At 48.5% G+C, this 22192-nt stretch overlaps 3 protein-coding genes across 5 annotated transcripts in view; 2 read left to right on the top strand and 1 right to left on the bottom strand.

The window, feature by feature from the left end:
• The first annotated feature begins 2496 nt into the window (after positions 1-2496).
• Positions 2497-5744, top strand: LOC110164356 (globoside alpha-1,3-N-acetylgalactosaminyltransferase 1-like). The gene is made up of 6 exons (XM_055153125.1): positions 2497-2560; positions 3616-3805; positions 3886-4018; positions 4260-4452; positions 4539-4758; positions 5035-5744. Exons 1-6 carry the CDS (start codon positions 2497-2499, stop codon positions 5174-5176), a joined length of 942 nt encoding a protein of 313 aa, XP_055009100.1. The 3' UTR covers positions 5177-5744.
• A 1308-nt stretch (positions 5745-7052) lies between these two features.
• rdm1 (RAD52 motif containing 1) lies at positions 7053-16340 on the top strand. 3 transcript variants are annotated; one of them, XM_055152501.1, is made up of 10 exons: positions 7053-7199; positions 12327-12399; positions 12539-12739; positions 13357-13545; positions 14970-15095; positions 15243-15402; positions 15476-15574; positions 15960-16033; positions 16099-16180; positions 16226-16333. In XM_055152501.1, the coding sequence occupies exons 3-9, from the start codon at positions 12548-12550 to the stop codon at positions 16156-16158; spliced, it is 900 nt and encodes a 299-aa protein (XP_055008476.1). In that variant the 5' UTR covers positions 7053-7199; positions 12327-12399; positions 12539-12547; the 3' UTR covers positions 16159-16180; positions 16226-16333. The 3 variants fall into 3 exon arrangements, with proteins under 3 accessions (XP_055008476.1, XP_020785062.2, XP_055008475.1); XM_020929403.2 differs by having other exon boundaries at positions 16099-16340; XM_055152500.1 differs by having other exon boundaries at positions 12536-12739; positions 16099-16340.
• Positions 16341-16482: 142 nt separating this feature from the next.
• Positions 16483-22192, bottom strand: part of syngr1a (synaptogyrin 1a) — a 10022-nt gene continuing 4312 nt past the window's right edge. The window contains exons 2-5 of the mRNA XM_020929410.2: positions 21427-21563; positions 19175-19412; positions 17672-17817; positions 16483-16873 (exon numbers count right to left, since the gene is read on the bottom strand). Coding sequence (XP_020785069.1) covers positions 16784-16873; positions 17672-17817; positions 19175-19412; positions 21427-21516 — 564 coding nt within the window. The 5' untranslated portion in view covers positions 21517-21563 and the 3' untranslated portion in view covers positions 16483-16783. The remainder of the gene's footprint in view (positions 16874-17671; positions 17818-19174; positions 19413-21426; positions 21564-22192) is intronic.

The following is a 22192-nucleotide window of genomic DNA, read 5'->3' as shown; positions in this document are numbered from 1 at the left end:
CACAGAAAACCATTTCATCTTAAATTAACTCAAATAAAGTGTCAAAATAAAACCCCTCTGTGAGTTGTTGAGTTAAATCAGGATAACTCTACACAGTGTTACTTCATGAACATTTACACAAGATAAAGATTGTCGTCGTCGTCGTTTCGTTTCTTTTTTTTTCTCTTCAAATTTGCCTCAAGTTTGTTTTTTAGACACGTGTGACTCAACTTTGTTTCTGTATTTGTGACACTGCGCACACCCGTACTTTAACACTCTGGAGTAAAATACTATACTTTAACGCTCTGGAGTCAAAGTACTAGTACTTTAACGCTCTGGAGTCAAAGTACTAGTACTTTAACGCTCTGGAGTCAAAGTACTAGTACTTTAACGCTCTGAGTCAAGACTAGTACTTAACGCTCTGGAGTACAGTACTAGTACTAGTCTGGAGCTCTGGAGCAAAGTACTAGTACTCTCTGCTCTACGAGTGTCGCTTTTTCCCGTGTCTCCAGACTCAGTGGAGAAATCCTTTCCCATTTACACAAGTGTTAAATTCACTCTAGAACAGAGTGACTCAGATAAACTCTGAGAAAATGAAATGAGTCGATTTTAACACAAAACTTTTTCCTCTGTGTCTCCTACCTCATATCCTCTATCTCCTACTTCCTAACTCCTACCTCTCTCCTTCCTCTTCCTCAGTGGTTTTATCTAAACTGAAATATTTTTTGACTCATTTTGTTCAGTTTGTTTTTTTTCTTTAATCACGTGTGAGATTAAGTCAGATGCCCTCCCCGTGTGTCCCCAGGCTCCTGTACGTGTCCCAGATCTACAGAGTCCAGACCCACTGCGACCAGGACCAGACCAGGTCAGGCCTCTTCATGTTTAGACCAGGTTTAGTCCTGGTTTAGTCCTGGTTTAGTCCTGGTTAACCTGGTTTAGTCCTGGTTTAGACCTGGTTTAGTTCTGTTTTTTTTTTTTCAGGTTGGAGACTTGTTCAAAAGTAAAATGTTTTCTGTGTTTTTCTTTTTTTATTTGGATCATTTTAAGTGAAAAATCTAAAGCTGTTTTGTTTTTTTAGTTCAGTTTAATGCAGATACTTTTATTTTGAAATCTGTGCTTTTATTTTGGAAATCCACACCAGTCTGTGGAACAGGAAGTTTGAAAATACGGAAGAGGCAACAAGAGGCAACACAACGCAACACAACGCAACACAACAAAACAAAACGTAACACAACGGACTCACATGGCTAAAAATCAGACTCAGGCCCTGTTCACACTAGTGTGTATGTGAGTGGTTGGTTCACACTAGTGTGTATGTGAGTACAGTGTGATGGGGACTGTGTGAAAACTCTGATACTCTGACGTGTGTCTGTCACCACCAACTCACTCACCACAAAACACTAAGACACACAATATGTCATCACTAACGTGTGTGTGTGCACACCTGCACACGTTAATTGTGAAAAGTTTCACAAGGAGAACACTCCCTCTTCGCCAGCAAGAAGAAACACCCCTCTGTCCAGAGAGAACACCCCTCTGACACAAGAGAACACCCCCTTCACAGAAGAACACCCCTCTTCACACAGAAGAACACCCCTCTGTCACAAGAGAACACCCCTCTGACGTCACAGTCAGAGAACACCCCTCTGACACAGAGAGAACACCCCTGTCACAGATAGAACACTCCTCTGTCACACAGAGAAAACCCCCTCCACAGAGATAACACCCCTCTGACACTACCAGAAGAACACCCCTCTGACACAGGGAGAATACACTTCATATTCCACGATCTCTGTTCCTTAGTCCAACACAAACTGAACCACATCAGACACAAAGAACAACAGTTTTTCTCACACACATTAGTTTATGCAAATGAGTCATGTGATTTAATGTTTAGTTTATGTAAAACAGAAACAAATGTGTCAAAGTTTTGGGAGAGAAAAGAACCACGGACACAGAAGTGACGAGTGTGGACACAGATCATTTCTGATACGACGAGATGCAAATTTGTTTCAGTGTGAACTTGGTCTTGGTGCAGCTCCTACAGAAGCGACGCTCGTACAGAAACGTTTGTACATTTAATTTGGGAAATTTTCTGGTGTATAAATAACTTAAAAAAAGTGGGAGTGAGTTAAAAAGATGTTTTTATTGAAATGAGTCAGTTGTTTGTTATTTTCTTTGTAGTGTCCTCAGATCATCTGCTCACGATGAAAACGGATCTGAATTTATGATTTTTCCTGTATTTGTTTTCATGTTCTGCTCCCAGTGGATCTGGGCTGATCACTGAGAGTACTCGAGTACTTTCTGTCTCGTCACTGAGTCAGAGTTTAACTCGAGCTCAAGCTGCTCATGTCTCAGTGAGGACAGAACAAAAGGAATCTGACCCCTGACCTCTGACCCCCAACTCCTGACCCAAATCCCACCCCTGACCCCTGACCCTAACTTACCAGACTAAACCAGGACTCAGAAATCTAAATTTTGAATTTGCCTTTTTCCGAGCTCCACACTGGTCCAATCATGCCGCACCTGTCGCCCCCGCCACACCTGCTGCACCTGCCGCCCCCGCCACCCTGCCGCACCGGTCAGAATGAGACTTTTGAAACGTTAAACTGATTTGGATGAAACTCGTCCCATAACAGAAAAACTGTTTTTCAGAATCCAGTACGAACAACCGAGCATCACCAACGGGTGAGACGCCCGCACCTGTCTGTCTACACACCTGTCTACCACCTGTCTGTCACCTGTCCACTGTCTACGTCTCCACCTGTCTACCTGTCTCCACCTGTCTACACCTGTCTACCTGTCCACCTGTCTACACCTTGCCTGTCTACACCTGTCTCCACCTGTCTCCACCTGTCCACACCTGTTCCACACCTGTCCACCTTGTCTCCACCTGTCTCTGTCTACCCTGTCCACACCTGTCTCCACCAACATCAACAGTCCCACCTTATGCATCGTACACTGGTAGAGTTTAATTTTAATTTAGTTTTTATTTTTAGGTTTTAGGTTTAGTCGTCGTCGTCGTCTCTTGCATTTTTTTCTCTTCAAATTGCCTCAGGTTGTTTTTTAGACACGTGTGACTCAACTATACTTTACGCTCTGGAGTCAAAGTACTAGTACTTTAACGCTCTGGAGTCAAAGTACTAGTACTTCTTCTGCTCTACGAGTGTCGCTTTTTCCCGTGTCTCCAGACTCAGCGGAGAAAACACTCTGTTCCACCTCGTGATGTCATCATGTGGTGACACAGGAAGTGCTCCAGTGTGTTTTTAAACTCCACACACCTGCACTAGAATCACGTGGAGTTTTGATCTCGACTGAACCGAAGGGAAAATGATGATGATGATATTTTAATTAACTACTTTATTTATATATATCGTTCTTCAGTGATCATGACAATTGTAATAAATGTGTTATTTATTGGTTATCTCGTTTTTGGTCGTTTGTGTCGTTTTCAGATTATTTTCTCCAAACAAAAACCTCTCGGCGTCAAAGTGTTTGTTTTTTGTTTATTTTCGAAGTAAAATGTGAATAAATAAAATAAACCCGCCGTCGTTCGTGTCGCGTCTCGTCGTGTCGCGGTCGTCGTGTCGCGGTCGTCGTGTCGCGGTCGTCGTGTCGCGGTCGCCGTGTCGGCAGGTGGAGCCGAGCGTTTTGAGGAGGTCGAAGGTCACGCGGTGTTGTTTTGGTTTCAGGCGTATGACGTCGTCACGGTAACGCCCTGGCTCGCCCCCGTCGTCTGGGAGTCGACCTTTGACCCTGTGCTGATGGACGCCATCTTCAAACCCCAGAACCTGACCATCGCCGCCACCGTGTTCGCCGTCGGGAAGTCAGTCACCTTTGACCTGTGACCCCCCCCCCGACCCTCCCTGACCCCTGACCCCTCCTTCTTCTTCTCCTCTTCCTCAGGTACGTGCAGTTCCTGAAGGACTTCCTGTTGACCTCGGAGCAGTTCTTCTTCGTTGGTTTTAACGTTCACATTTACGTTTTCACCGATCGACCCGAAGACGTCCCCAAGATCCAACAGGCCCCAGGACGACAGGTACTGAACCAGCAATAAACTGGGTCTAAACTGGGTCTAAACTGGGTCTAAACTGGGTCTAAACTGGGTCTTAACCGGGACTAAACTTGGACTGAACCGGGACTGGTCTCTAGTCTCTAGTCTCTGATCGTCTCTGATCTCTGGTCTCTGATCTCTGGTCTCTGGTCTCTGGTCTGGTCTCTGGTCTGGTTTGGTCTGGTCTCTGGTCTGACCCTGGTCTGTGGTCTGTGATGTGGTCCAGGTCTCGGTCCGGGTGGTCCCGTCGTCTCGGCGTTGGCAGGAGATCTCGGCTCGTCGGATGGAGATGATTCACGCTCTGCTCTTGGAGCTGAGCGGCTCCACTCACTACGTCTTCTGTCTCGACGTCGACTCCAAATTCCACGGACGCTGGGGCCCCGAGAGCCTGAGCGACCGGGTCGCCGTGGTGCATCCAGGTCTGGACCGGGACTGGACTGGACTGGACTGGGACTAGACCGGGACTGTCCCTCTTCAGCCCACAGTTTGACCTTTGACCCTGCAGGTTACTATCGCGATGGGCGGAGTCGGTTCCCGTACGAGCGGCGTCCTGAGTCCAGGGCCTACATGGCGCCCTCTGATGGAGACTTTTATTACTGCGGCGGCGCCTTCGGAGGAAACGTGGACCAAGTCCTGGTCTTAACCCAGACCTGCTCCAAGAACTTCAGAGACGACGAGAAGGAAGGAGTGGAGGCCGCCTGGCAGGAGGAGAGCCACCTGAACAGGTGAGGAGCCGCACGGACAGGTGAGGAGCCACACGGACAGGTGAGGAGCCGCACGGACAGGTGAGGAGCCGCACGGACAGGTGAGGGGGGAGGTGGGGGGCAGCCTGAGAGTGTGTGAGTGTGAGTGAGTGAGTGAGTGTGAGTGTGTGTGTGTGTGTGTGTGTGTGTGTGTGGTATTACTGTGTAACTGCAGTATTTTTTTATTTTTGTGTTTGTAGTTTTGTGTGTTTTTATATTTTTGTGTGTTTTATATTTTTGTATACTTTTGTGTTCCAGATATTTCTGGGAGAACAAACCCTCGAAGGTTTTATCTCCAGAGTTTTTGTGGCAGGATTTTAAACTTTTGAATCCCGAGATCCGGATCGTCCGATTCTCTGGAGTCGTTAAGAACTACGCCGCCATCAGACCCAACGTGTGACTGGACCAGGACTGGATTCAGGACTGGACTGGATCAGGACTGGATCAGGACTGGACCAGGTGGACTGGACCAGGTCTGGACCAGGACTGGACCAGGACTGGACCAGGATTGGACCAGGACTGGATCAGGTCTGGATCAGGACTGGATCAGGTCTGGACCAGGTCTGGATCAGGTCTGGACCAGGACTGGATCAGGTCTGGATCAGGACTGGACCAGGTCTCCTCTGAAGCTGTGTTCTTGTGATTTTCGGTTTGAGATTCGTTGGAGGAATCGGCACCGACTCGGTTCTGTCGACCTGAAAACACCAAGTTTTTCAGATCAAACTCCCACTGTGTCCAGCAGAGGGCGCAATAATGTGAGACCAAACACACTCCCTCCAGAAGGAGGCGCTAAAGACTGAACCTGCGCACAAATATTTTTGACAGCTTTCTTACTCCATAGAGGAGGCTCTATGGAGTAAGAAAGCTGTCAAAAATATTTGTGCGCATAAAATAGAAATCCGTGCGTATGTGGGAAATCTGTGCATATTTGGCTGTATTTGCGCATAAAATATTTGTAAACTCTCAAATGAGTCCAGTCGTACATAAAATATATTGTGTGTATTTTATCCATCAGAATACGAATTGAAAAATTACGACGTCATGAATTACAATCACCAAATGAAAATTTACGATTACACTTTCATCAGTACGAATACGAATTCACAGACGGAACTTTACTGTCAAAAATCCGTCATCACTTCACAGACATTATTCATCGAGCAGAAGAAACATCGATCAAGATCAAGACTGCGCATGTTTAAGTTTGTAGCAGAGGGTAAAAACAGAGTAATGGCACAAGAAGCTACAACAGCGACCAACAAAGAGGGTTAAATTAAAATCTATTGTAAAATGTCTTGAATTCGGGAACCGAACGCTGCTGTATAATATTGTGTAGAAACACCTCCTTTGAACGGGACATTGCACCTATATGTTAGAAAACATAGTGGAGCCAGTTGGCAACATCCGACGTAACGTTCTCCCAGGGCTAATGAGCAAATATCAGGTTCTCTTTGTGTTTAGATTAAAACATTCACGGCTACAGCCACAGCGAGCATCAGTCAGTCTGAACCTTCAGCTGTATTTCTCGCATGAAATGCCACCAAAAGTTCCTCTGGACGCTGAAATGTCCCAGTTTACACCAAACACCAAACTGTCCTGGTTACAGACGTCACAGCCAATGAAATGTTACACATTACAGTTTAATGCAGCTTCCAGCATCAATTAATGTTCGTGTTTACAGGCAACACCTTGGTATGTTTACAGTATTTACCGGTAAGTTTAACGTCACCGTGACTTGGATGGATTTGCTCATTATAACCCATTATAACTCGTGAAAAACCCACTGTCTGAAATGCAGCTGAGATGAAGACTGGCTGATGCTCGCTAAAATCCTGTGGATATGTGTTGTTTTTTTTACAGATGTATAAAAATATAAATGTTGTTTGTCTAAAGCTCCTTTTCTTTTTTTTTTTTTTTTTTTATCAAGTAGTATATTATTTTAAATATTTTATTAGTAACATTTGTACTGAAATACAGTATTTTAACTGTTGTGAACAGGACTAAACCAGGACAACCTGTCGTTATTTACACTTTTATTACAGACACGTGTTTTTATTTACACTTTTATTACAGACACGTGTTGTTAAAATGAGTCCGGGCGCAGATTTTGTCCAGGACATTGAAGAAAACTCAGATAAAACCAGACAGTCCACCGATCAAAGTTTCTCACGTTTATTAAAAAAAAAAAAAAAAAAAAATCTCCGGATACTCCCCCGTGATTGGTCCACCGTCCTGTCAGTCACTCTACCTCTCTATGATTGGCCCTCACTCCAAGCCCCGCCCTCATTCGCGGAACAGCGGGAAACAGATCTGGAAGTAAACAAAACCACGTGACACACGGAGAGAAAAGAGACGAAAAAACACGAAGAAAAGACGAGTGAAAGTGTCGGGCCCGCGCGGAAGACACGGGACACGGAGGACACGTAAGGGAAACCAAACTGTTCACATTTACACCCAGTTTTTAACACGATAACTTTTTATTTGACGCGTCTAAGCGTTGTATCCTCTGATTCTCCAGTGGAGTTAAAGACAAAGAGTCCAGAAGAACAACACAAACCTCCCTGTGCACATTTATGTTTCCCTCACCTTCTTACAAAAGCCTGGACACAGACTCCTGTGACCCCTGATTTTACAAACGCTTTTTTACTGGGACATGGAAACAACCAGATCTGCTCCACTGTCCCACTGCAACATCAGTCTGGTGTGTGATGTTCTGTCCACAGCCCCGCAGACTCCCGCGGTGTATTGAAGGTCACTTTTAAAATGTAATCCCCTACAGATTACAGATTACAGATTACATACAACAGTTACATACAAAAGTTACTTAAGGTGAGTAATGTAATCTGAGTACTTTGGATTACTTGATATTGTCATGTTTTTTAAAACGACATGAATGTATCAACTAGGGATGGGCATTCGATGAAATTTTCTTAATCGATCGTCGGAAGAATTAACGATCGATTATCGATTAATCATTAACGTTTTTATATTAGGCAAGGCAAGTTTATTTGTACAGCACAATTCGTACACAAAGTAATTCAAAGTGCTTTACAGAATAAGAAATACATTAAAATCATAATAAAAACAAATCAAAACATAACTAATCATGAAGATTAAAATGAAAAAAGAGAGACATAAATTGGAGAGAAGAGTGCGGAATGAAAACCTTTCAGTTTTATGCACAGTTAAACAGAAATGTTTTGAGTCTGGATTTAAACAGCGTCACAGAAGAGTCTGTCTCACATGTTCAGACTGTTCCAGGTTTTAGCTGCATGAACCTGAAACTCTGACTCCCCTTGTTTAGTCGTGACTCTGGGCACCAGCAGGAGGTCGTCCCTGAGCTCCTCAGAGTGTGAGATGTTCATATGACACTAACATGTCACAGATGGACTTTGGTGCTCGGACATGGAGAACACTGTACAAACAGAGCTGCTTTAAAGTCTCTGAGCCACAGGAGCCAGAGCAGAGACCTGAGACCAGGACTTATGTGCTCGTACTTCCTAGTTCGAGTCAGGACCCGAGCTGCAGCGTTCTGGATGTTCTGGATGTTCTGCAGCGTCTCACAGCTCGTTTGGAGAGACCAGTGAGCAGACCATTACAGTAGTCTAACCTACTGGAGACAAATGCATGGATAAGTTTCTCCAAGTCTGATTTAGACAGTAAACCTTTGATTTTTGCTATGTTTTTTAGATGGTAAAAGGCGGCAGATGTTATTGATTTTATGTGACTGTTAAAGTTCAAGTCTGAGTCCATTATTACCCCGAGATTTCTTGCCTGATTTGAAGGTTTTAGAGCGAGAGACTGGAGGTGATGCTGACACTGTCCCTTTGTTTAAAATGATCATCATTATTATTACTATCTGCATAAATAAATTCAACTTTACGACAAATAAACCGTAACGACTCTAGAGCCACATCAACAAAACTTAAAACCGCATCGCTAATTTACATAAACTAAGTGAAGATAAAACTCCAGCTCTTGTGTCGCTGATGTGGTTCAACTTGTGTTGGATTAAAAGACATGACTCAGGTGAATACAGGTCAGTGTGACCAGATTTGTGTTTGTCAAAACCAGGACAGCGTACGGGGGGAGGGGGGCGGGGCCTCGTCATCCACATTGAGCGACTCTCACCTGGAAAAACTTTTTCCCACTGGACACAGAAACATATGTGCTGCTTTATCCACTGTGCACATGGACTCACACTTGTCCCAACGCAACGGAAAGTGTGGAATTTCTTCTACAAATCCTGGTTAAATCCACATTTGTGCTTCAGTTCGTTACAGACTGACCCACTGTTTGTGTCTCGCTCCTTCTGATGCAGAGACACATGTACACACCTGTTTGGTCACAACACACACAAACATACATTCAGTTTGTCCATTAAAATGAACGTAATCGATGAAATTCTTAATGATCAATTATCGATTAATTGACTAATCATGCTCATCCCTAGTATCAACCACATCCTCAAAATTCATGTTTGTTTTCTTCAAATTTCCTGTTGAGCTCAAATCTCCACGAACAAACTTTTGTTTTACTGCAGAAAAGAAAAGACGAGGATCTGAACATGAGAAGTTTTGTTTTGTCTGTTTAAAGAAAATAAAAAGCCCAGACTTTATTTAACCAGATTAAAAATATTATTGATAGAAAATGATTTCTATATGAGATCACTGCTGCCTGAAATCATGTCCAAACCACTTTTAGTGTCCACGGAGGAGGACACGAGACACTGAGGAGGACACGAGACACTGAGGAGGACGCGAGACACTGAGGAGGACGCGAGACACTGAGGAGGACACGAGACACGGAGGAGGGACACGAGACACTGAGGAGGACACGAGACACGGAGGAGGACACGAGACACTGAGGAGGACACGAGACACGGAGGAGGACACGAGACACGGAGGAGGACGCGAGACACAGAGGAGGACGCGAGACACTGAGGAGGACACGGGACACAGAGGAGGACGCGAGACACCGAGGAGGACTCGAGACACGGAGGAGGACGCGAGACACCGAGGAGGACACGAGACACGAGACACGAGACACTGAGGACGGAGGAGGACGGAGAGAGGACGCGAGACACGGAGGAGGACGCGAGACACGGAGGAGGACACGAGACACTGAGGAGGACGCGAGACACTGAGGAGGACACGGAGACACTGAGGAGGACACGAGACACTGAGGAGGACACGAGACATGGAGGAGGACACGGGACACTGAGGAGGACGCGAGACACTGAGGAGGACACGGAGGAGGACACGAGACATGGAGGAGGACACGAGACACTGAGGAGGACACGGGACACTGAGGAGGACGCGAGACACTGAGGAGGACACGGAGGAGGACACGAGACACTGAGAGGACACGAGACACGGAGGAGGACATGAGACACGGAGGAGGACACGGGACACGGAGGAGGGCACGGGACACTGAGGAGGGCACGGGACACTGAGGAGGACGCGAGACACTGAGAAGGACACGGAGGAGGACACGGGACACTGAGGAGGACGCGAGACACTGAGAAGGACACGGAGGAGGACACGGGACACTGAGGAGGACGCGAGACACTGAGAAGGACACGGAGGAGGACACGGGACACTGAGGAGGACACGGGACACTGAGAGGCACGGAGACACAGAGGAGAGCACACAGAGGAGACGGAGACACTGAGAGGACACGGGACACAGGAGACACGGACTGAGGACGAGACACGGGAGGACACGAGACACTGAGGAGACACGGGACACTGAGAGGACACGGACACTGAGGAGGACGCGAGACACTGAGAGGAGGACACGGAGCACGGACGAGGACACGGACATGAGGAGACACAGGAGGAGGAGACACGGACACAGAGGAGGACAGGAGACACGAGACACTGAGGAGGACACGGACACTGAGGACGCGAGACACTGAGGAGACGCGAGACACTGAGGAGGACACGGGACACTGAGAGGACACGACAGAGGAGGACACGGGACACTGAGGAGGACACGAGACACTGAGGAGGACACACTGAGGAGGACACGGACACTGAGGAGGACACGAGACACTGAGGACACGGACAGAGGACGGACACACAGAGGAGGACGCGAGACACAGAGGAGGACGCGAACACTGAGGAGGACGCGGGACACTGAGGAGGACACGGGACACTGAGGAGGACACGGGACACTGAGGAGGACAGGACGCGAGACACTGAGGAGGACACGAGGACACTGAGGAGGACACAGGAGACACTGAGGGAGGACACGGGACACTGAGGAGGACACGGGACACTGAGGAGACATGAGGAGGACACGGGACACTGAGGAGGACACAGAGGAGGACAGACACTGAGGAGGACACTGAGTCACGTTCTCTTTAAGGATTCAAAAGTCCCACATTTCTGAATGTCTTTGTTTATTATGAAACCTGTTTTTTGCGTCGTTGGTGCAGCAGAAGTGACTCTGGTATAAAGAGTTTAATTATGTTCCTTTTTTTTTTTTTTTTTTTACAAAATTATATTGTTAAAAAAAAAGAAAATGGAAACGTTTGCATTGATTTAAACCGCTGTGTTATTGCTGAAAAAGAAAAGAATGATTAAGTAAAAAAAAAAAAAAAAAAAAAAGTGCTCTTAACAAAGACAACATGGGTCTAATTTGCCTGTGATGTTTTTTCCACAGCAACAGTTTATTCAAATGTCACAGCTCAACATTGAAAACAGTCCGAGTCCGTCCTCGGCTCCTGGCGCCATCTGCTGGGAGAAAAATGCAGCGGCACAAAAAGGAAACGCGCCGAGTTTGTGGTTTTTAATGTGACAAATGTAAACAAATAGATAAATAATGAGTTTAATGAGCGACAAACTGAAAAGACAAACACACTGAGGTGGATTTAAATGCGGCAGACAAATTTACACAGTGTGACGTTTGTTTATTCAGAGTGAAGTGAACAAAGATCAGTGCTCGTCTGGACTCTTTGTTTTAATCCGTGTTTGGATGAAAACAATTTAACTTCACTGACTGGAAAATCTGAGTCAAATCAAAATCAAATGGATCAAAATCAGAAGGATCAAAAAAAAAATGGATCAAAATAAAACGGATCAAAATCACAAGGATAAAAAAAAATCAAATGGATCAAAATCAAACTGATCAAAATCACAAGGATCAAAATCACAAGGATCAAAATCACACGGATCAAAATCACACGGATCAAAATCACACGGATCAAAATCACACGGATCAAAATCACACGGATCAAAATCACAAGGATCAAAATCACAAGGATCAAAATCACACGGATCAAAATCAAATGGATCAAAATCACACGGATCAAAATCACAAGGATCAAAATCACAAGGATCAAAATCACAAGGATCACAATCAAATGGATCAAAATCACACGGATCAAAATCACAAGGATCAAAATCACATGGATCAAAATCACCCGGCGCTTTTAGACGCGTCAAATCATAATTTAATATGATTTTAATAAATTCATTTAAATGTCAAATAAAGTGTCGACGTGTTAAAAAGAGCCGTAAATGTGAACAGTTTGACTTCCCACAGACTCGAGACACTGAGGAGGACACGGGACACGGAGGAGGACACGGAGGAGGACACGGGACACTGAGGAGACAAAGTGAGTTTGTGAAAGTGCAGAGTTTTCTTTTGCGCGGTGTTTGTCTCGTCTCGTTTCGTTTCGTTCGTTTCAGGAGCTGTGGAGCTGATGAAGATGTTGGAGTTTGCATTTCCTCTGATTCTCTCCTGTGTTTCAGCAGCAGATGTAGATGATGAAGGTGGAGCCGGAGGAGGTGGAGGTGCAGCAGAAGGTGGAGGTGGAGCAGGAGGTTGAGCAGGTGGAGCAGAAGGTGGAGCAGGAGGTGGAGGTGGAGGTGGTGGAGTTTGTGGTTCCAGTGGAGAACAGTAAAACTCTGTTTGTTTGGAACCTGGAGGCTTCTCAACCTGAACATGTCCTCCTGGTGAGAACATGAACATGACACACAAACACACCTTTACACACACACCTTTACACACACACCTTTACACACAAACACACCTTTACACACACACCTTTACACACAAACACACCTTTACACACAAACACACCTTTACACACAAACACACCTTTACACACAAACACACCTTTACACACACACACACACGTCTTTACACACACACACAGTTGTTGAACATTGTTTTGTTGTTGGATTTAGTTTTGTCGTTGCAGTTTGGTGAAGTTTGAGTTTCGGACGTTGTGAGTCGCAGAATCGAGACACAACGAATAAATATGAACATACACTCTTCCTCCTCCTCCTCTTCCTCTTCTTCCTCCTCTTCTTCTTCTCTTCTTCTTCCTCTTCTCCTTCTTCTCTCCTCTTCCTCCTCCTCTTCTTCTTCTTCTTCTTCTCTCCTCCTCTTCCTCCTCCTCCTCTTCTTCCTCCTCCTCTTCTTCTTCTTCCTCTCCTTCTTCTTCTTCTCCCTCCTCCTCTTCCTCCTCTTCTTCTTCCTCCTCTTCTTCTTCTTCTTCCTCCTCTCTCCTCCTCTTCTTCTCCCCTCCTCCTCTTCCTCCTCTTCTTCTTCTCCTCCTCTTCCTCAGGTCTCCCTCTCGTCCCTCTTCTCGTCTTTCGGGCCTCTTTACCTCCTGAAGATCTCACCTTCGTCTCCTGGATTTTTCTCGGCGTTGGTGAAGTTTTTCTCGTCTGGTCACGCGGCTCGAGCCCAAAGAGAGACGGACGGAAAGACCCTGATGCCCTCCCGCCGCCCGCTCCAGGACCGGCCGCTCAAGGTCAGATGTCCTCCCGTGTCTCCCATGTCTCCCCTCGTCTCCCCTCGTCACCTTGTCCCCCTCGTCTCCCCTCGTCTCCCTCGTCTCCCTCGTCTCCCCTCGTCTCCCCTCGTCTCCCCTCGTCTCCCCTCGTCTCCCTCGTCTCCCCTCGTCTCCCCTCGTCTCCCCTCGTCTCCCTCGTCTCCCTCGTCTCCCCTCGTCTCCCCTCGTCTCCCTCGTCTCCCTCGTCTCCCTCGTCTCCCCTCGTCTCCCTCGTCTCCCTCGTCTCCCTCGTCTCCCTCGTCTCCCTCGTCTCCCTCGTCTCCCTCGTCTCCCTCGTCTCCCTCGTCTCCCCGTCTCCCTCGTCTCCCCTCGTCTCCCTTGTCTCCCTCGTCTCCTCTCTCCCTCGTCCTCCCTCGTCTCCCCTCGTCTCCCTCGTCGTCTCCCTCGTCTCCCTCGTCTCCCTCGTCTCCCCTCGTCTCCCCGTCGTCTCCCTCGTCTCCCCTCTCCCTCGTCTCCCCTCGTCTCCCCTCGTCTCCCTCGTCTCCCCTCTCTCCCTCGTCTCCTCGTCTCCCCTCGTCTCCCTCGTCTCCCCTCGTCTCCCCTCGTCTCCCTCGTCTCCCTCGTCTCCCTCGTCTCCCCTCGTCTCCCCTCGTCTCCCTCGTCTCCCTCGTCTCTCCCGTCTCCCCTCGTCTCCCCTCGTCTCCCTCGTCTCCCTCGTCTCCCCTCGTCTCCCTCGTCTCCCTCGTCTCCCTCGTCTCCCTCGTCTCCCCTCGTCTCCCTCGTCTCCCCTCGTCTCCCCCTCGTCTCCCTCGTCTCCCTCGTCTCCCCTCGTCTCCCCTCGTCTCCCCTCGTCTCCCCTCGTCTCCCCTCGTCTCCCTCGTCTCCCTCGTCTCCCCTCGTCTCCCCTCGTCTCCCTCGTCTCCCTCGTCTCCCTCGTCTCCCTCGTCTCCCTCGTCTCCCTCGTCTCCCTCGTCTCCCCTCGTCTCCCTCGTCTCCCTCGTCTCCCCTCGTCTCCCTCGTCTCCCTCGTCTCCCTCGTCTCCCCTCGTCTCCCCTCGTCTCTCCTCGTCTCCTCGTCTCCCTCGTCTCCCCTCGTCTCCCCTCTCCGTCTCCCTCGTCTCCCTCGTCTCCCCTCGTCTCCCTCGTCTCCCCTCGTCTCCCTCGTCTCTCCTCGTCTCCCTCGTCTCCCTCTCGTCTCCCCTCGTCCCCTCTCTCCCTCGTCTCCTCGTCTCCCTCGTCTCCCTCGTCTCCCTCGTCTCCCCTCGTCTCCCTCGTCTCCCTCGTCTCCCCTCGTCTCCCTCGTCGTCTCCCTCGTCTCCCCTCGTCTCCCCTCGTCTCCCTCGTCTCCCTCGTCTCCCTCTCGTCTCCCTCGTCTCCCTCGTCTCCCTCGTGTCTCGCGCTGCAGATATCAGTTGCGTCAGATGCCCTCCCGTCTTCTTTCAGGTGCGTCTGAGCTCGAAGAAGACGCCGCACTTCCTGTCCCGCAGCGCGCCGCTGAGCCACGCCCACTGTCTGAATCTGGCCAATCACATCCTGGGATTCAACGGCTGGAGCTCTGACATCATCACAGTGAGACACTCAGGAGAGGGGAGGGGCTAGGGGAGGGGCTAAGGGAGGGAATGGCTAGGGGGAGGGGCTAGGGAGAAGGGGAGGGGTTAGGGGGGAGGGGGCAGGTTTTGGTTTTGTTCTGACGTTCTGACCCTGTCGGTGCCGCAGCTGAAGGAGCTGGACCCGGACCAGGACTTGGACCCGGACCTGGACCCGGACTCTGGGGGCGTGGCTCTGAGACTCGGGTGTTTACTGCAGCTGCACTTCCCCTTCCACCAGGTCACGACCCGAGGCGCCGCTGTGCTCCAGCAAACGCTCACCTGCTCAGGTACAACGCACCTCCTGACCCTTTGACCTCCTGACCTCCTGACCCTCTGACCCTCTCCTCCTCTGACCCTCAGACCCTGTGGAGATGTTACTCGCTCGTGGGCGTCTGCAGAGAGCCGTGAGAGAAAAGGCTCTGGTCCAGGCGTTCTCCAATGTTCTGCTGGTTCTACTTGGTTTGTGTTCCCTTGATGTTCCCCTGATGATCCTCTGATGTTCCTCTGACGTTCTTCTGATGTTCTTCTAACGTTCCTCTGATGTTCTTCTGATGTTCTTCTAACGTTCCTCTGATGTTCTTCTAACATTCCTTTGACGTTCCTCTGATGTTCTTCTGATGTTCCTCTGATGTTTTTCTGACGTTCTTCTGATGTTTCTCTGATGTTCTTCTGACGTTCCTCTGATGTTCCTCTGACATTCTTCTGATGTTCCTCTGACGTTCCTCTGACGTTCTTCTGATGTTCTTCTGATGTTCCTCTGATGTTCTTCTGACGTTCCTCTGATGTTCTTCTGACGTTCTTCATGTTCTCCTCGTGTTCTCCTCGTGTTCTCGTGTCTGTTCAGGAAATGGTAAAGTGATGGTGGATCTGAAGGAGCTTCATCAGTTTGACCCTGAGGAGCAGGAGCATTTTCTACAGGTGTGTCCCTGTCTGTCCCTGTCTGTCCCTGTCTGTCCCTGTCTCTGAAGTTCTGTTTTGTGCAGGTGACAGAGGTGAGTCTTCCTCCTGATGAAGACGAGGAGTTGGATCTCACAGTGACCTGAGCCTCAGACTCCGCCCTCTCACCTGGAGCCCCGCCCTCCCCTCTCACCTGGAGCCCCGCCCTCTCACCTGGAGCCCCGCCCTCTCACCTGGAGCTCCGCCCTCCCCTCTCACCTGGAGCCCCGCCCTCTCACCTGGAGCCCCGCCCTCTGGTTCTCTCCGGTTCAGGCTTCTTGCTATTTTGAGTTTTTATTTTAAATGATTCTTTGATAAAAACGTGTTTTGTGTAAAAATGAATAAAAACAAAATACAAATGTGAAATAAAAACTTTTTATTCAAATTTATTTAGTTTAAATTTAAATATGAAACGGAACAAAGGGGGCGGGTCTCTGCTGTGATTGGTCTGAGGTGCTGCGCTCTCATTGGTCGGGGGAGTACATGCTGCGCTCTCATTGGTCGGGGGAGTACATGCTGCGCTCTCATTGGTCGGGGGAGTGAATGCTGCGCTCTCATTGGTCGGGGGTGTAAATGCTGCGCTCATTGGTCGGGGGAGTAAATGCTGCGCTCTCATTGGTCGGGGGTGTAAATGCTGCGCTCTCATTGGTCGGGGGAGTAAATGCTGCGCTCTCATTGGTCGGGGGTGTAAATGCTGCGCTCTCATTGGTCGGGGGAGTAAATGCTGCACTCTCATTGGCCGGTTGGAGTGAAGAGTTTGTCGTATTCTTCTTCAAACTCGACTCGTTTGATTCGCTCCATAGAGAGAAGAGTGAGACCTCCCTGAGACAACAAAACAGAAAAGTACTACAAGTAAAAGTACTACAAATACTACAAGTACTACAGGTACTACAAATACTACTGCACTAGTCCTGTAGAGCAGTAGTATTTGTAGTACAGTTTAGTCCTGGTCTAGTCCCGGTTTAGTCCTGGTTTAGTCCCGGTTTAGTCCTGGTTTAGTCCTGGTTTAGTCCTGGTTTAGTCCTGGTTTAGTCCTGGTTTAGTCCTGGTTTAAACCTGGTCTAGTCCTGGTCTAGTCTTGGTCTAGTCCTGGTCTAGTCCTGGTTTAGTCCTAGTCCTGGTTTAGCTTAGTCCTGGTCTAGTCCTGGTCTAGTAGTCCTGGTTTAGTCCTCTGGTTTAGTTCTGGTTTAGTCCTGGTTTAGTCCTGGTCTAGTCCTGGTTTAATCCTGGTTTAGTTCTGGTTTAGTCCTGGTTTAGTTCTGGTTTAGTCCCAGTCTAGTCCCGGTCTAGTCCCGGTTTAGTCCCGGTCTAGTCCCGGTCTAGTCCCGGTTTAGTCCCAGTCTAGTCCCAGTCTAGTCCCGGTTTAGTCCCGGTTTAGTCCCGGTTTAGTCCCGGTTTAGTCTAGTCCAGTCTAGTCCCAGTTAGTCCCGTCCCGTCTAGTCCCGGTTTAGTCCCGGTTTGTCCCGGTCTAGTCCCGGTCCCAGTCTAGTCCCAGTCTAGTCCCGGTTTAGTCCCGGTCTAGTCCCGGTTTAGTCCCGTTTAGTCCCAGTCTAGTCAGTCTAGTCCCGGTTTAGTCCCAGTCTAGTCCCGGTTTAGTCCCTGTTTAGTCCCGGTTTGTACCCAGCTGAAGATGGAGAAGAAGCTGAATAAAATGGCGGCTCGAGCGGCGTCGGCTCCTTCGCTCAGAGGATCATTTTCCACCGACGTGATCTGCCACTGATGAGCGAGAAAACAGAAGGAGACGAACCAGACGAGACTCCACACGCCTGAGGAAGAGGAGCACAGAGGTCAGAGGAGACGAAGACGAGGAGACGAGGAGACTCCACACGCCTGAGGAAGAGGAGCACAGAGGTCAGAGGAGACGAGGAGACGAGGAGACTCCACACGCCTGAGGAAGAGGAGCACAGAGGTCAGAGGAGACGAAGACGAGGAGACGAGGAGACTCCACACGCCTGAGGAAGAGGAGCACAGAGGTCAGAGGAGACGAAGACGAGGAGACGAGGAGACTCCACACGCCTGAGGAAGAGGAGCACAGAGGTCAGAGGAGACGAAGACGAGAGAGAGACGATCAGAGGACTCCACACGCCTGAGGAAGAGGAGCACAGAGGTCAGAGGAGACGAAGACGAGGAGACGAGGAGACTCCACACGCCTGAGGAAGAGGAGCACAGAGGTCAGAGGAGACGAAGACGAGGAGACTCCACACGCCTGAGGAAGAGGAGCACAGAGGTCAGAGGAGACGAAGACGAGGAGACGAGGAGACGAGGAGACTCCACACGCCTGAGGAAGAGGAGCACAGAGGTCAGAGGAGACGAAGACGAGGAGACGAGACAGAGGAGGTGAGAGGAGGACCTGAGGTGAGGAGGTCAGGAGGAGGACCTGAGGTGAGGAGGTCAGGGGAGGACCTGAGGCGAGGAGGTCAGGAGGAGGACCTGAGGCGAGGTGAGAGGAGAACCTGAGGTGAGGAGGTCAGGAGGAGGACCTGAGATGAGGAGGTCAGGAGGAGGACCTGAGGTGAGGAGGTCAGGAGAGGACCTGAGGCGAGGTGAGAGGAGGACCTGAGTTGAGGAGGTCAGGAGGAGGACCTGAGGTGAGGAGGTCAGGAGGAGGACCTGAGGTGAGGAGGTCAGGAGAGGACCTGAGGTGAGGAGGTCAGGAGGAGGACCTGAGGTGAGGAGGTCAGGAGGAGGACCTGAGGTGAGGAGGTCAGGAGGAGGACCTGAGGTGAGGAGGTCAGAGGAGGACCTGAGGTGAGGTGAGGTCAGGAGGAGGACCTGAGGAGAGGTCAAGGAGAGGAAAGGAGGTCAGAGGAAGACCTGAGGCGAGGAGGTGAGAGGAGGACCTGAGGCGAGGTGAGAGGAGGACCTGAGGTGAGGAGGTCAGGAGGAGGACCTGAGGTGAGGAGGTCAGGAGGAGGACCTGAGGTGAGGAGGTCAGGAGGAGGACCTGAGGTGAGGAGGTCAGAGGAGGACCTGAGGTGAGGAGGTCAGGAGGAGGACCTGAGGTGAAGAGGTGAGAGGAGGACCTGAGGCGAGGAGGTCAGGAGGAGGTGAGAGGAGGACCTGAGGCGAGGAGGTCAGGAGGAGGTGAGAGGAGGACCTGAGATGAGGAGGTGAGAGGAGGACCTGAGGCGAGGAGATCCGCTGTCACGAGTCTCTTTCGGTCTCGGGCGGCGCTGAAGTGGGGGAGCAGCAGGTCGAGGGCGATGGAGGCGGAGCTAAAGACGAGCGCCACAGACCCCGCCCCCTGGGCCAGGCCGCAGGCACCAGCGTTTCCGTTAAACACGCAGACGGAGAGCGGCGAGTCCGGACGGTTCACGAAGCCCTCGTTTGACACGCAGGCGACCACGACCAGAGCGAAGACCTGAGACCAGAGAGACACGCTGACCTGAGGCACCGCTCTGTCTGCCCCTGAGGCGACCACGACCAGAGCGACGACCTGAGGCACCGCTCTGTCTGCCCCTGAGGCGACCGCGACCAGAGCGACGACCTGAGGCAGACGCTGACCTGAGGCACCGCTCTGTCTGCCCCTGAAGTGACCGCGACCAGAGCGACGACCTGAGGCACCGCTCTGTCTGCCCCTGAGGCGGCCGCGACCAGAGCGACGACCTGAGGCAGACGCTGACCCGAGGCTGTGTTAGAATTTTGTTCTTTAGTCTGAAGTGTCGCTGTCGGTTTGTGTAACTTCTGATTCATGTTTTTCCGTGTAAATGTGTGTAAATGTGTGTGTAAATGTGTGTAAATGTGTGTGTAAATGTGTGTAAATGTTTGTAAATGTGTGTAAATGTTCGTAAATGTTTGTAAATGTGTGTAAATGTGTGTGTAAATGTGTGTAAAAGTGTAAATGTATGTAAATGTGTGTAAATGTGTGTGTAAATGTGTGTAAATGTGTGTGTAAATGTGTGCAAATGTGTGTAAATGTGTGTGTAAATGTGTGTAAATGTGTGTGTGTAAATGTTTGTAAATGTGTGTAAATGTTTGTAAATGTGTGTGTAAATGTGTGTAAATGTATGTGTGTAAATGTGTGTGTGTAAATGTGTGTAAATGTAAATGTGTGTGTGTAAATGTGTGTAAATGTGTGTGTGTAAATGTGTGTAAGTGTAAATGTGTGTAAATGTTTGTAAATGTGTGTAAATGTGTGTGTAAATGTGTGTAAATGTTTGTAAATGTGTGTAAATGTGTGTGTGTAAATGTGTGTGTAAATGTTTGCAAATGTGTGTGTAAATGTTTGTAAATGTTTGTAAATGAGTGTAAATGTTTGTAAATGTGTGTAAATGTGTGTAAATGTTTGTAAATGTGTGTAAATGTGTGTGTAAATGTGTGTAAATGTTTGTAAATGTATGTGTAAATGTGTGTGTGTGTGTGTAAATGTGTGCAAATGTGTGTAAATGTGTGTGTGTAAATGTGTGTAAATGTGTGTGTAAATGTGTGTGTGTAAATGTGTGTGTGTAAATGTGTGTAAATGTGTGTGTGTAAATGTGTGTGTAAATGAAATGTGTGTAAATGTGTGTAAATGTGTGTAAGTGTGTGTAAATGTGTGTAAATGTGTGTGTAAATGTTTGTAAATGTGTGTAAATGTGTGTAAATGTGTGTGTAAATGTGTGTAAATGTGTGTAAATGTGTGTGTAAATGTGTGTAAATGTGTGTGTGTGTGTGTAAATGTGTGTGTGGGTAAATGTGTGTAAATGTTTGTAAATGTGTGTAAATGTGTGTGTAAATGTTTGTAAATGTGTGTGTAAATGTGTGTGTGTAAATGTGTGTAAATGTGTGTGTAAATGTTTGTAAATGTGTGTGTAAATGTGTGTAAATGTGTGTAAATGTTTGTAAATGTGTGTAAATGTGTGTAAATGTTTGTAAATGTGTGTAAATGTGTGTGTAAATGTGTGTAAATGTTTGTAAATGTATGTGTAAATGTGTGTGTGTGTGTAAATGTGTGTAATGTGTGTGTAAATGTGTGTGTGTAAATGTGTGTGTGTGTAAATGTGTGTGTGTAAATGTGTGTAAATGTGTGTAAATGTGTGTGTGTAAATGTGTGTGTGTGTGTAAATGTGTGTGTGTAAATGTGTGTAAATGTGTGTGTAAATGTGTGTAAATGTGTGTAAATGTGTGTAAATGTGTAAATGTGTGTGTAAATGTGTGTAAATGTGTGTGTAAATGTGTGTGTAAATGTGTGTAAATGTGTGTAAATGTGTGTAAATGTGTGTGTAAATGTGTGTAAATGTGTAAATGTGTGTGTAAATGTGTGTAAATGTGTGTGTGTGTAAATGTGTGTGTAAAAATGTGTGTATAAATGTGTGTAAATGTGTGTGTAAATGTATGATTTATCGATGTGGATTTATCGATGTGGATATTTGTAGATTTGTTTAAATGTGACTCACCCAGCTGAGCAGACGCAGGACTGTGATTGGCTGCTTCAGGAACGTCATCAGGTCAAAGGCTCCGCCCCCTTTCTGCCCGTAGCCCTCCATGGCCCCGCCCCTTTTAGAGAGGCCCCGCCCCTCTCGCCCCTCCTCCTCTGAAACACAAACACGACGTCACGTTAACGGGAAAGTGTGAACACGATGGAGGGAGGGAGGGCATCTGACGCACACCGACACACACAACCAACACACACACACACCGATAACACACACACACACCAACAACACACACACACCGACAACACACACACACACCGACAACACACACACACACGACAACACACACACCGACAACACACACACACCGACAACACACACACACCGACAACACACACACCGACAACACACACACACACACACCGACAACACACACACACACACACACACACACACACACGACAACACACACACACACACACACACACACACACACACACACACACACGACAACACACACACACACACGACAACACACACACACACACACACACACACACACACACCGACAACACACACACCGACAACACACACACCGACAACACACACACACACACACACACACACACACACACACACACGAAACACACACACACACACACACAGACACACACACACACCGACACACACACACACACACACACGACACACACACACACACACACACACCGACAACACACACACACCGACAACACACACACACACACACAACACCACACACACACAC

This window comes from Boleophthalmus pectinirostris, unplaced genomic scaffold, assembly GCF_026225935.1.
Source record: "Boleophthalmus pectinirostris isolate CB_2022bp ecotype Guang Dong unplaced genomic scaffold, ASM2622593v1 HiC_scaffold_17, whole genome shotgun sequence".
Taxonomy (NCBI): domain Eukaryota; kingdom Metazoa; phylum Chordata; class Actinopteri; order Gobiiformes; family Gobiidae; genus Boleophthalmus; species Boleophthalmus pectinirostris.
Note: the sequence above shows the minus strand (reverse complement) of the source record. Positions and strands in the feature narration are given on the sequence as shown.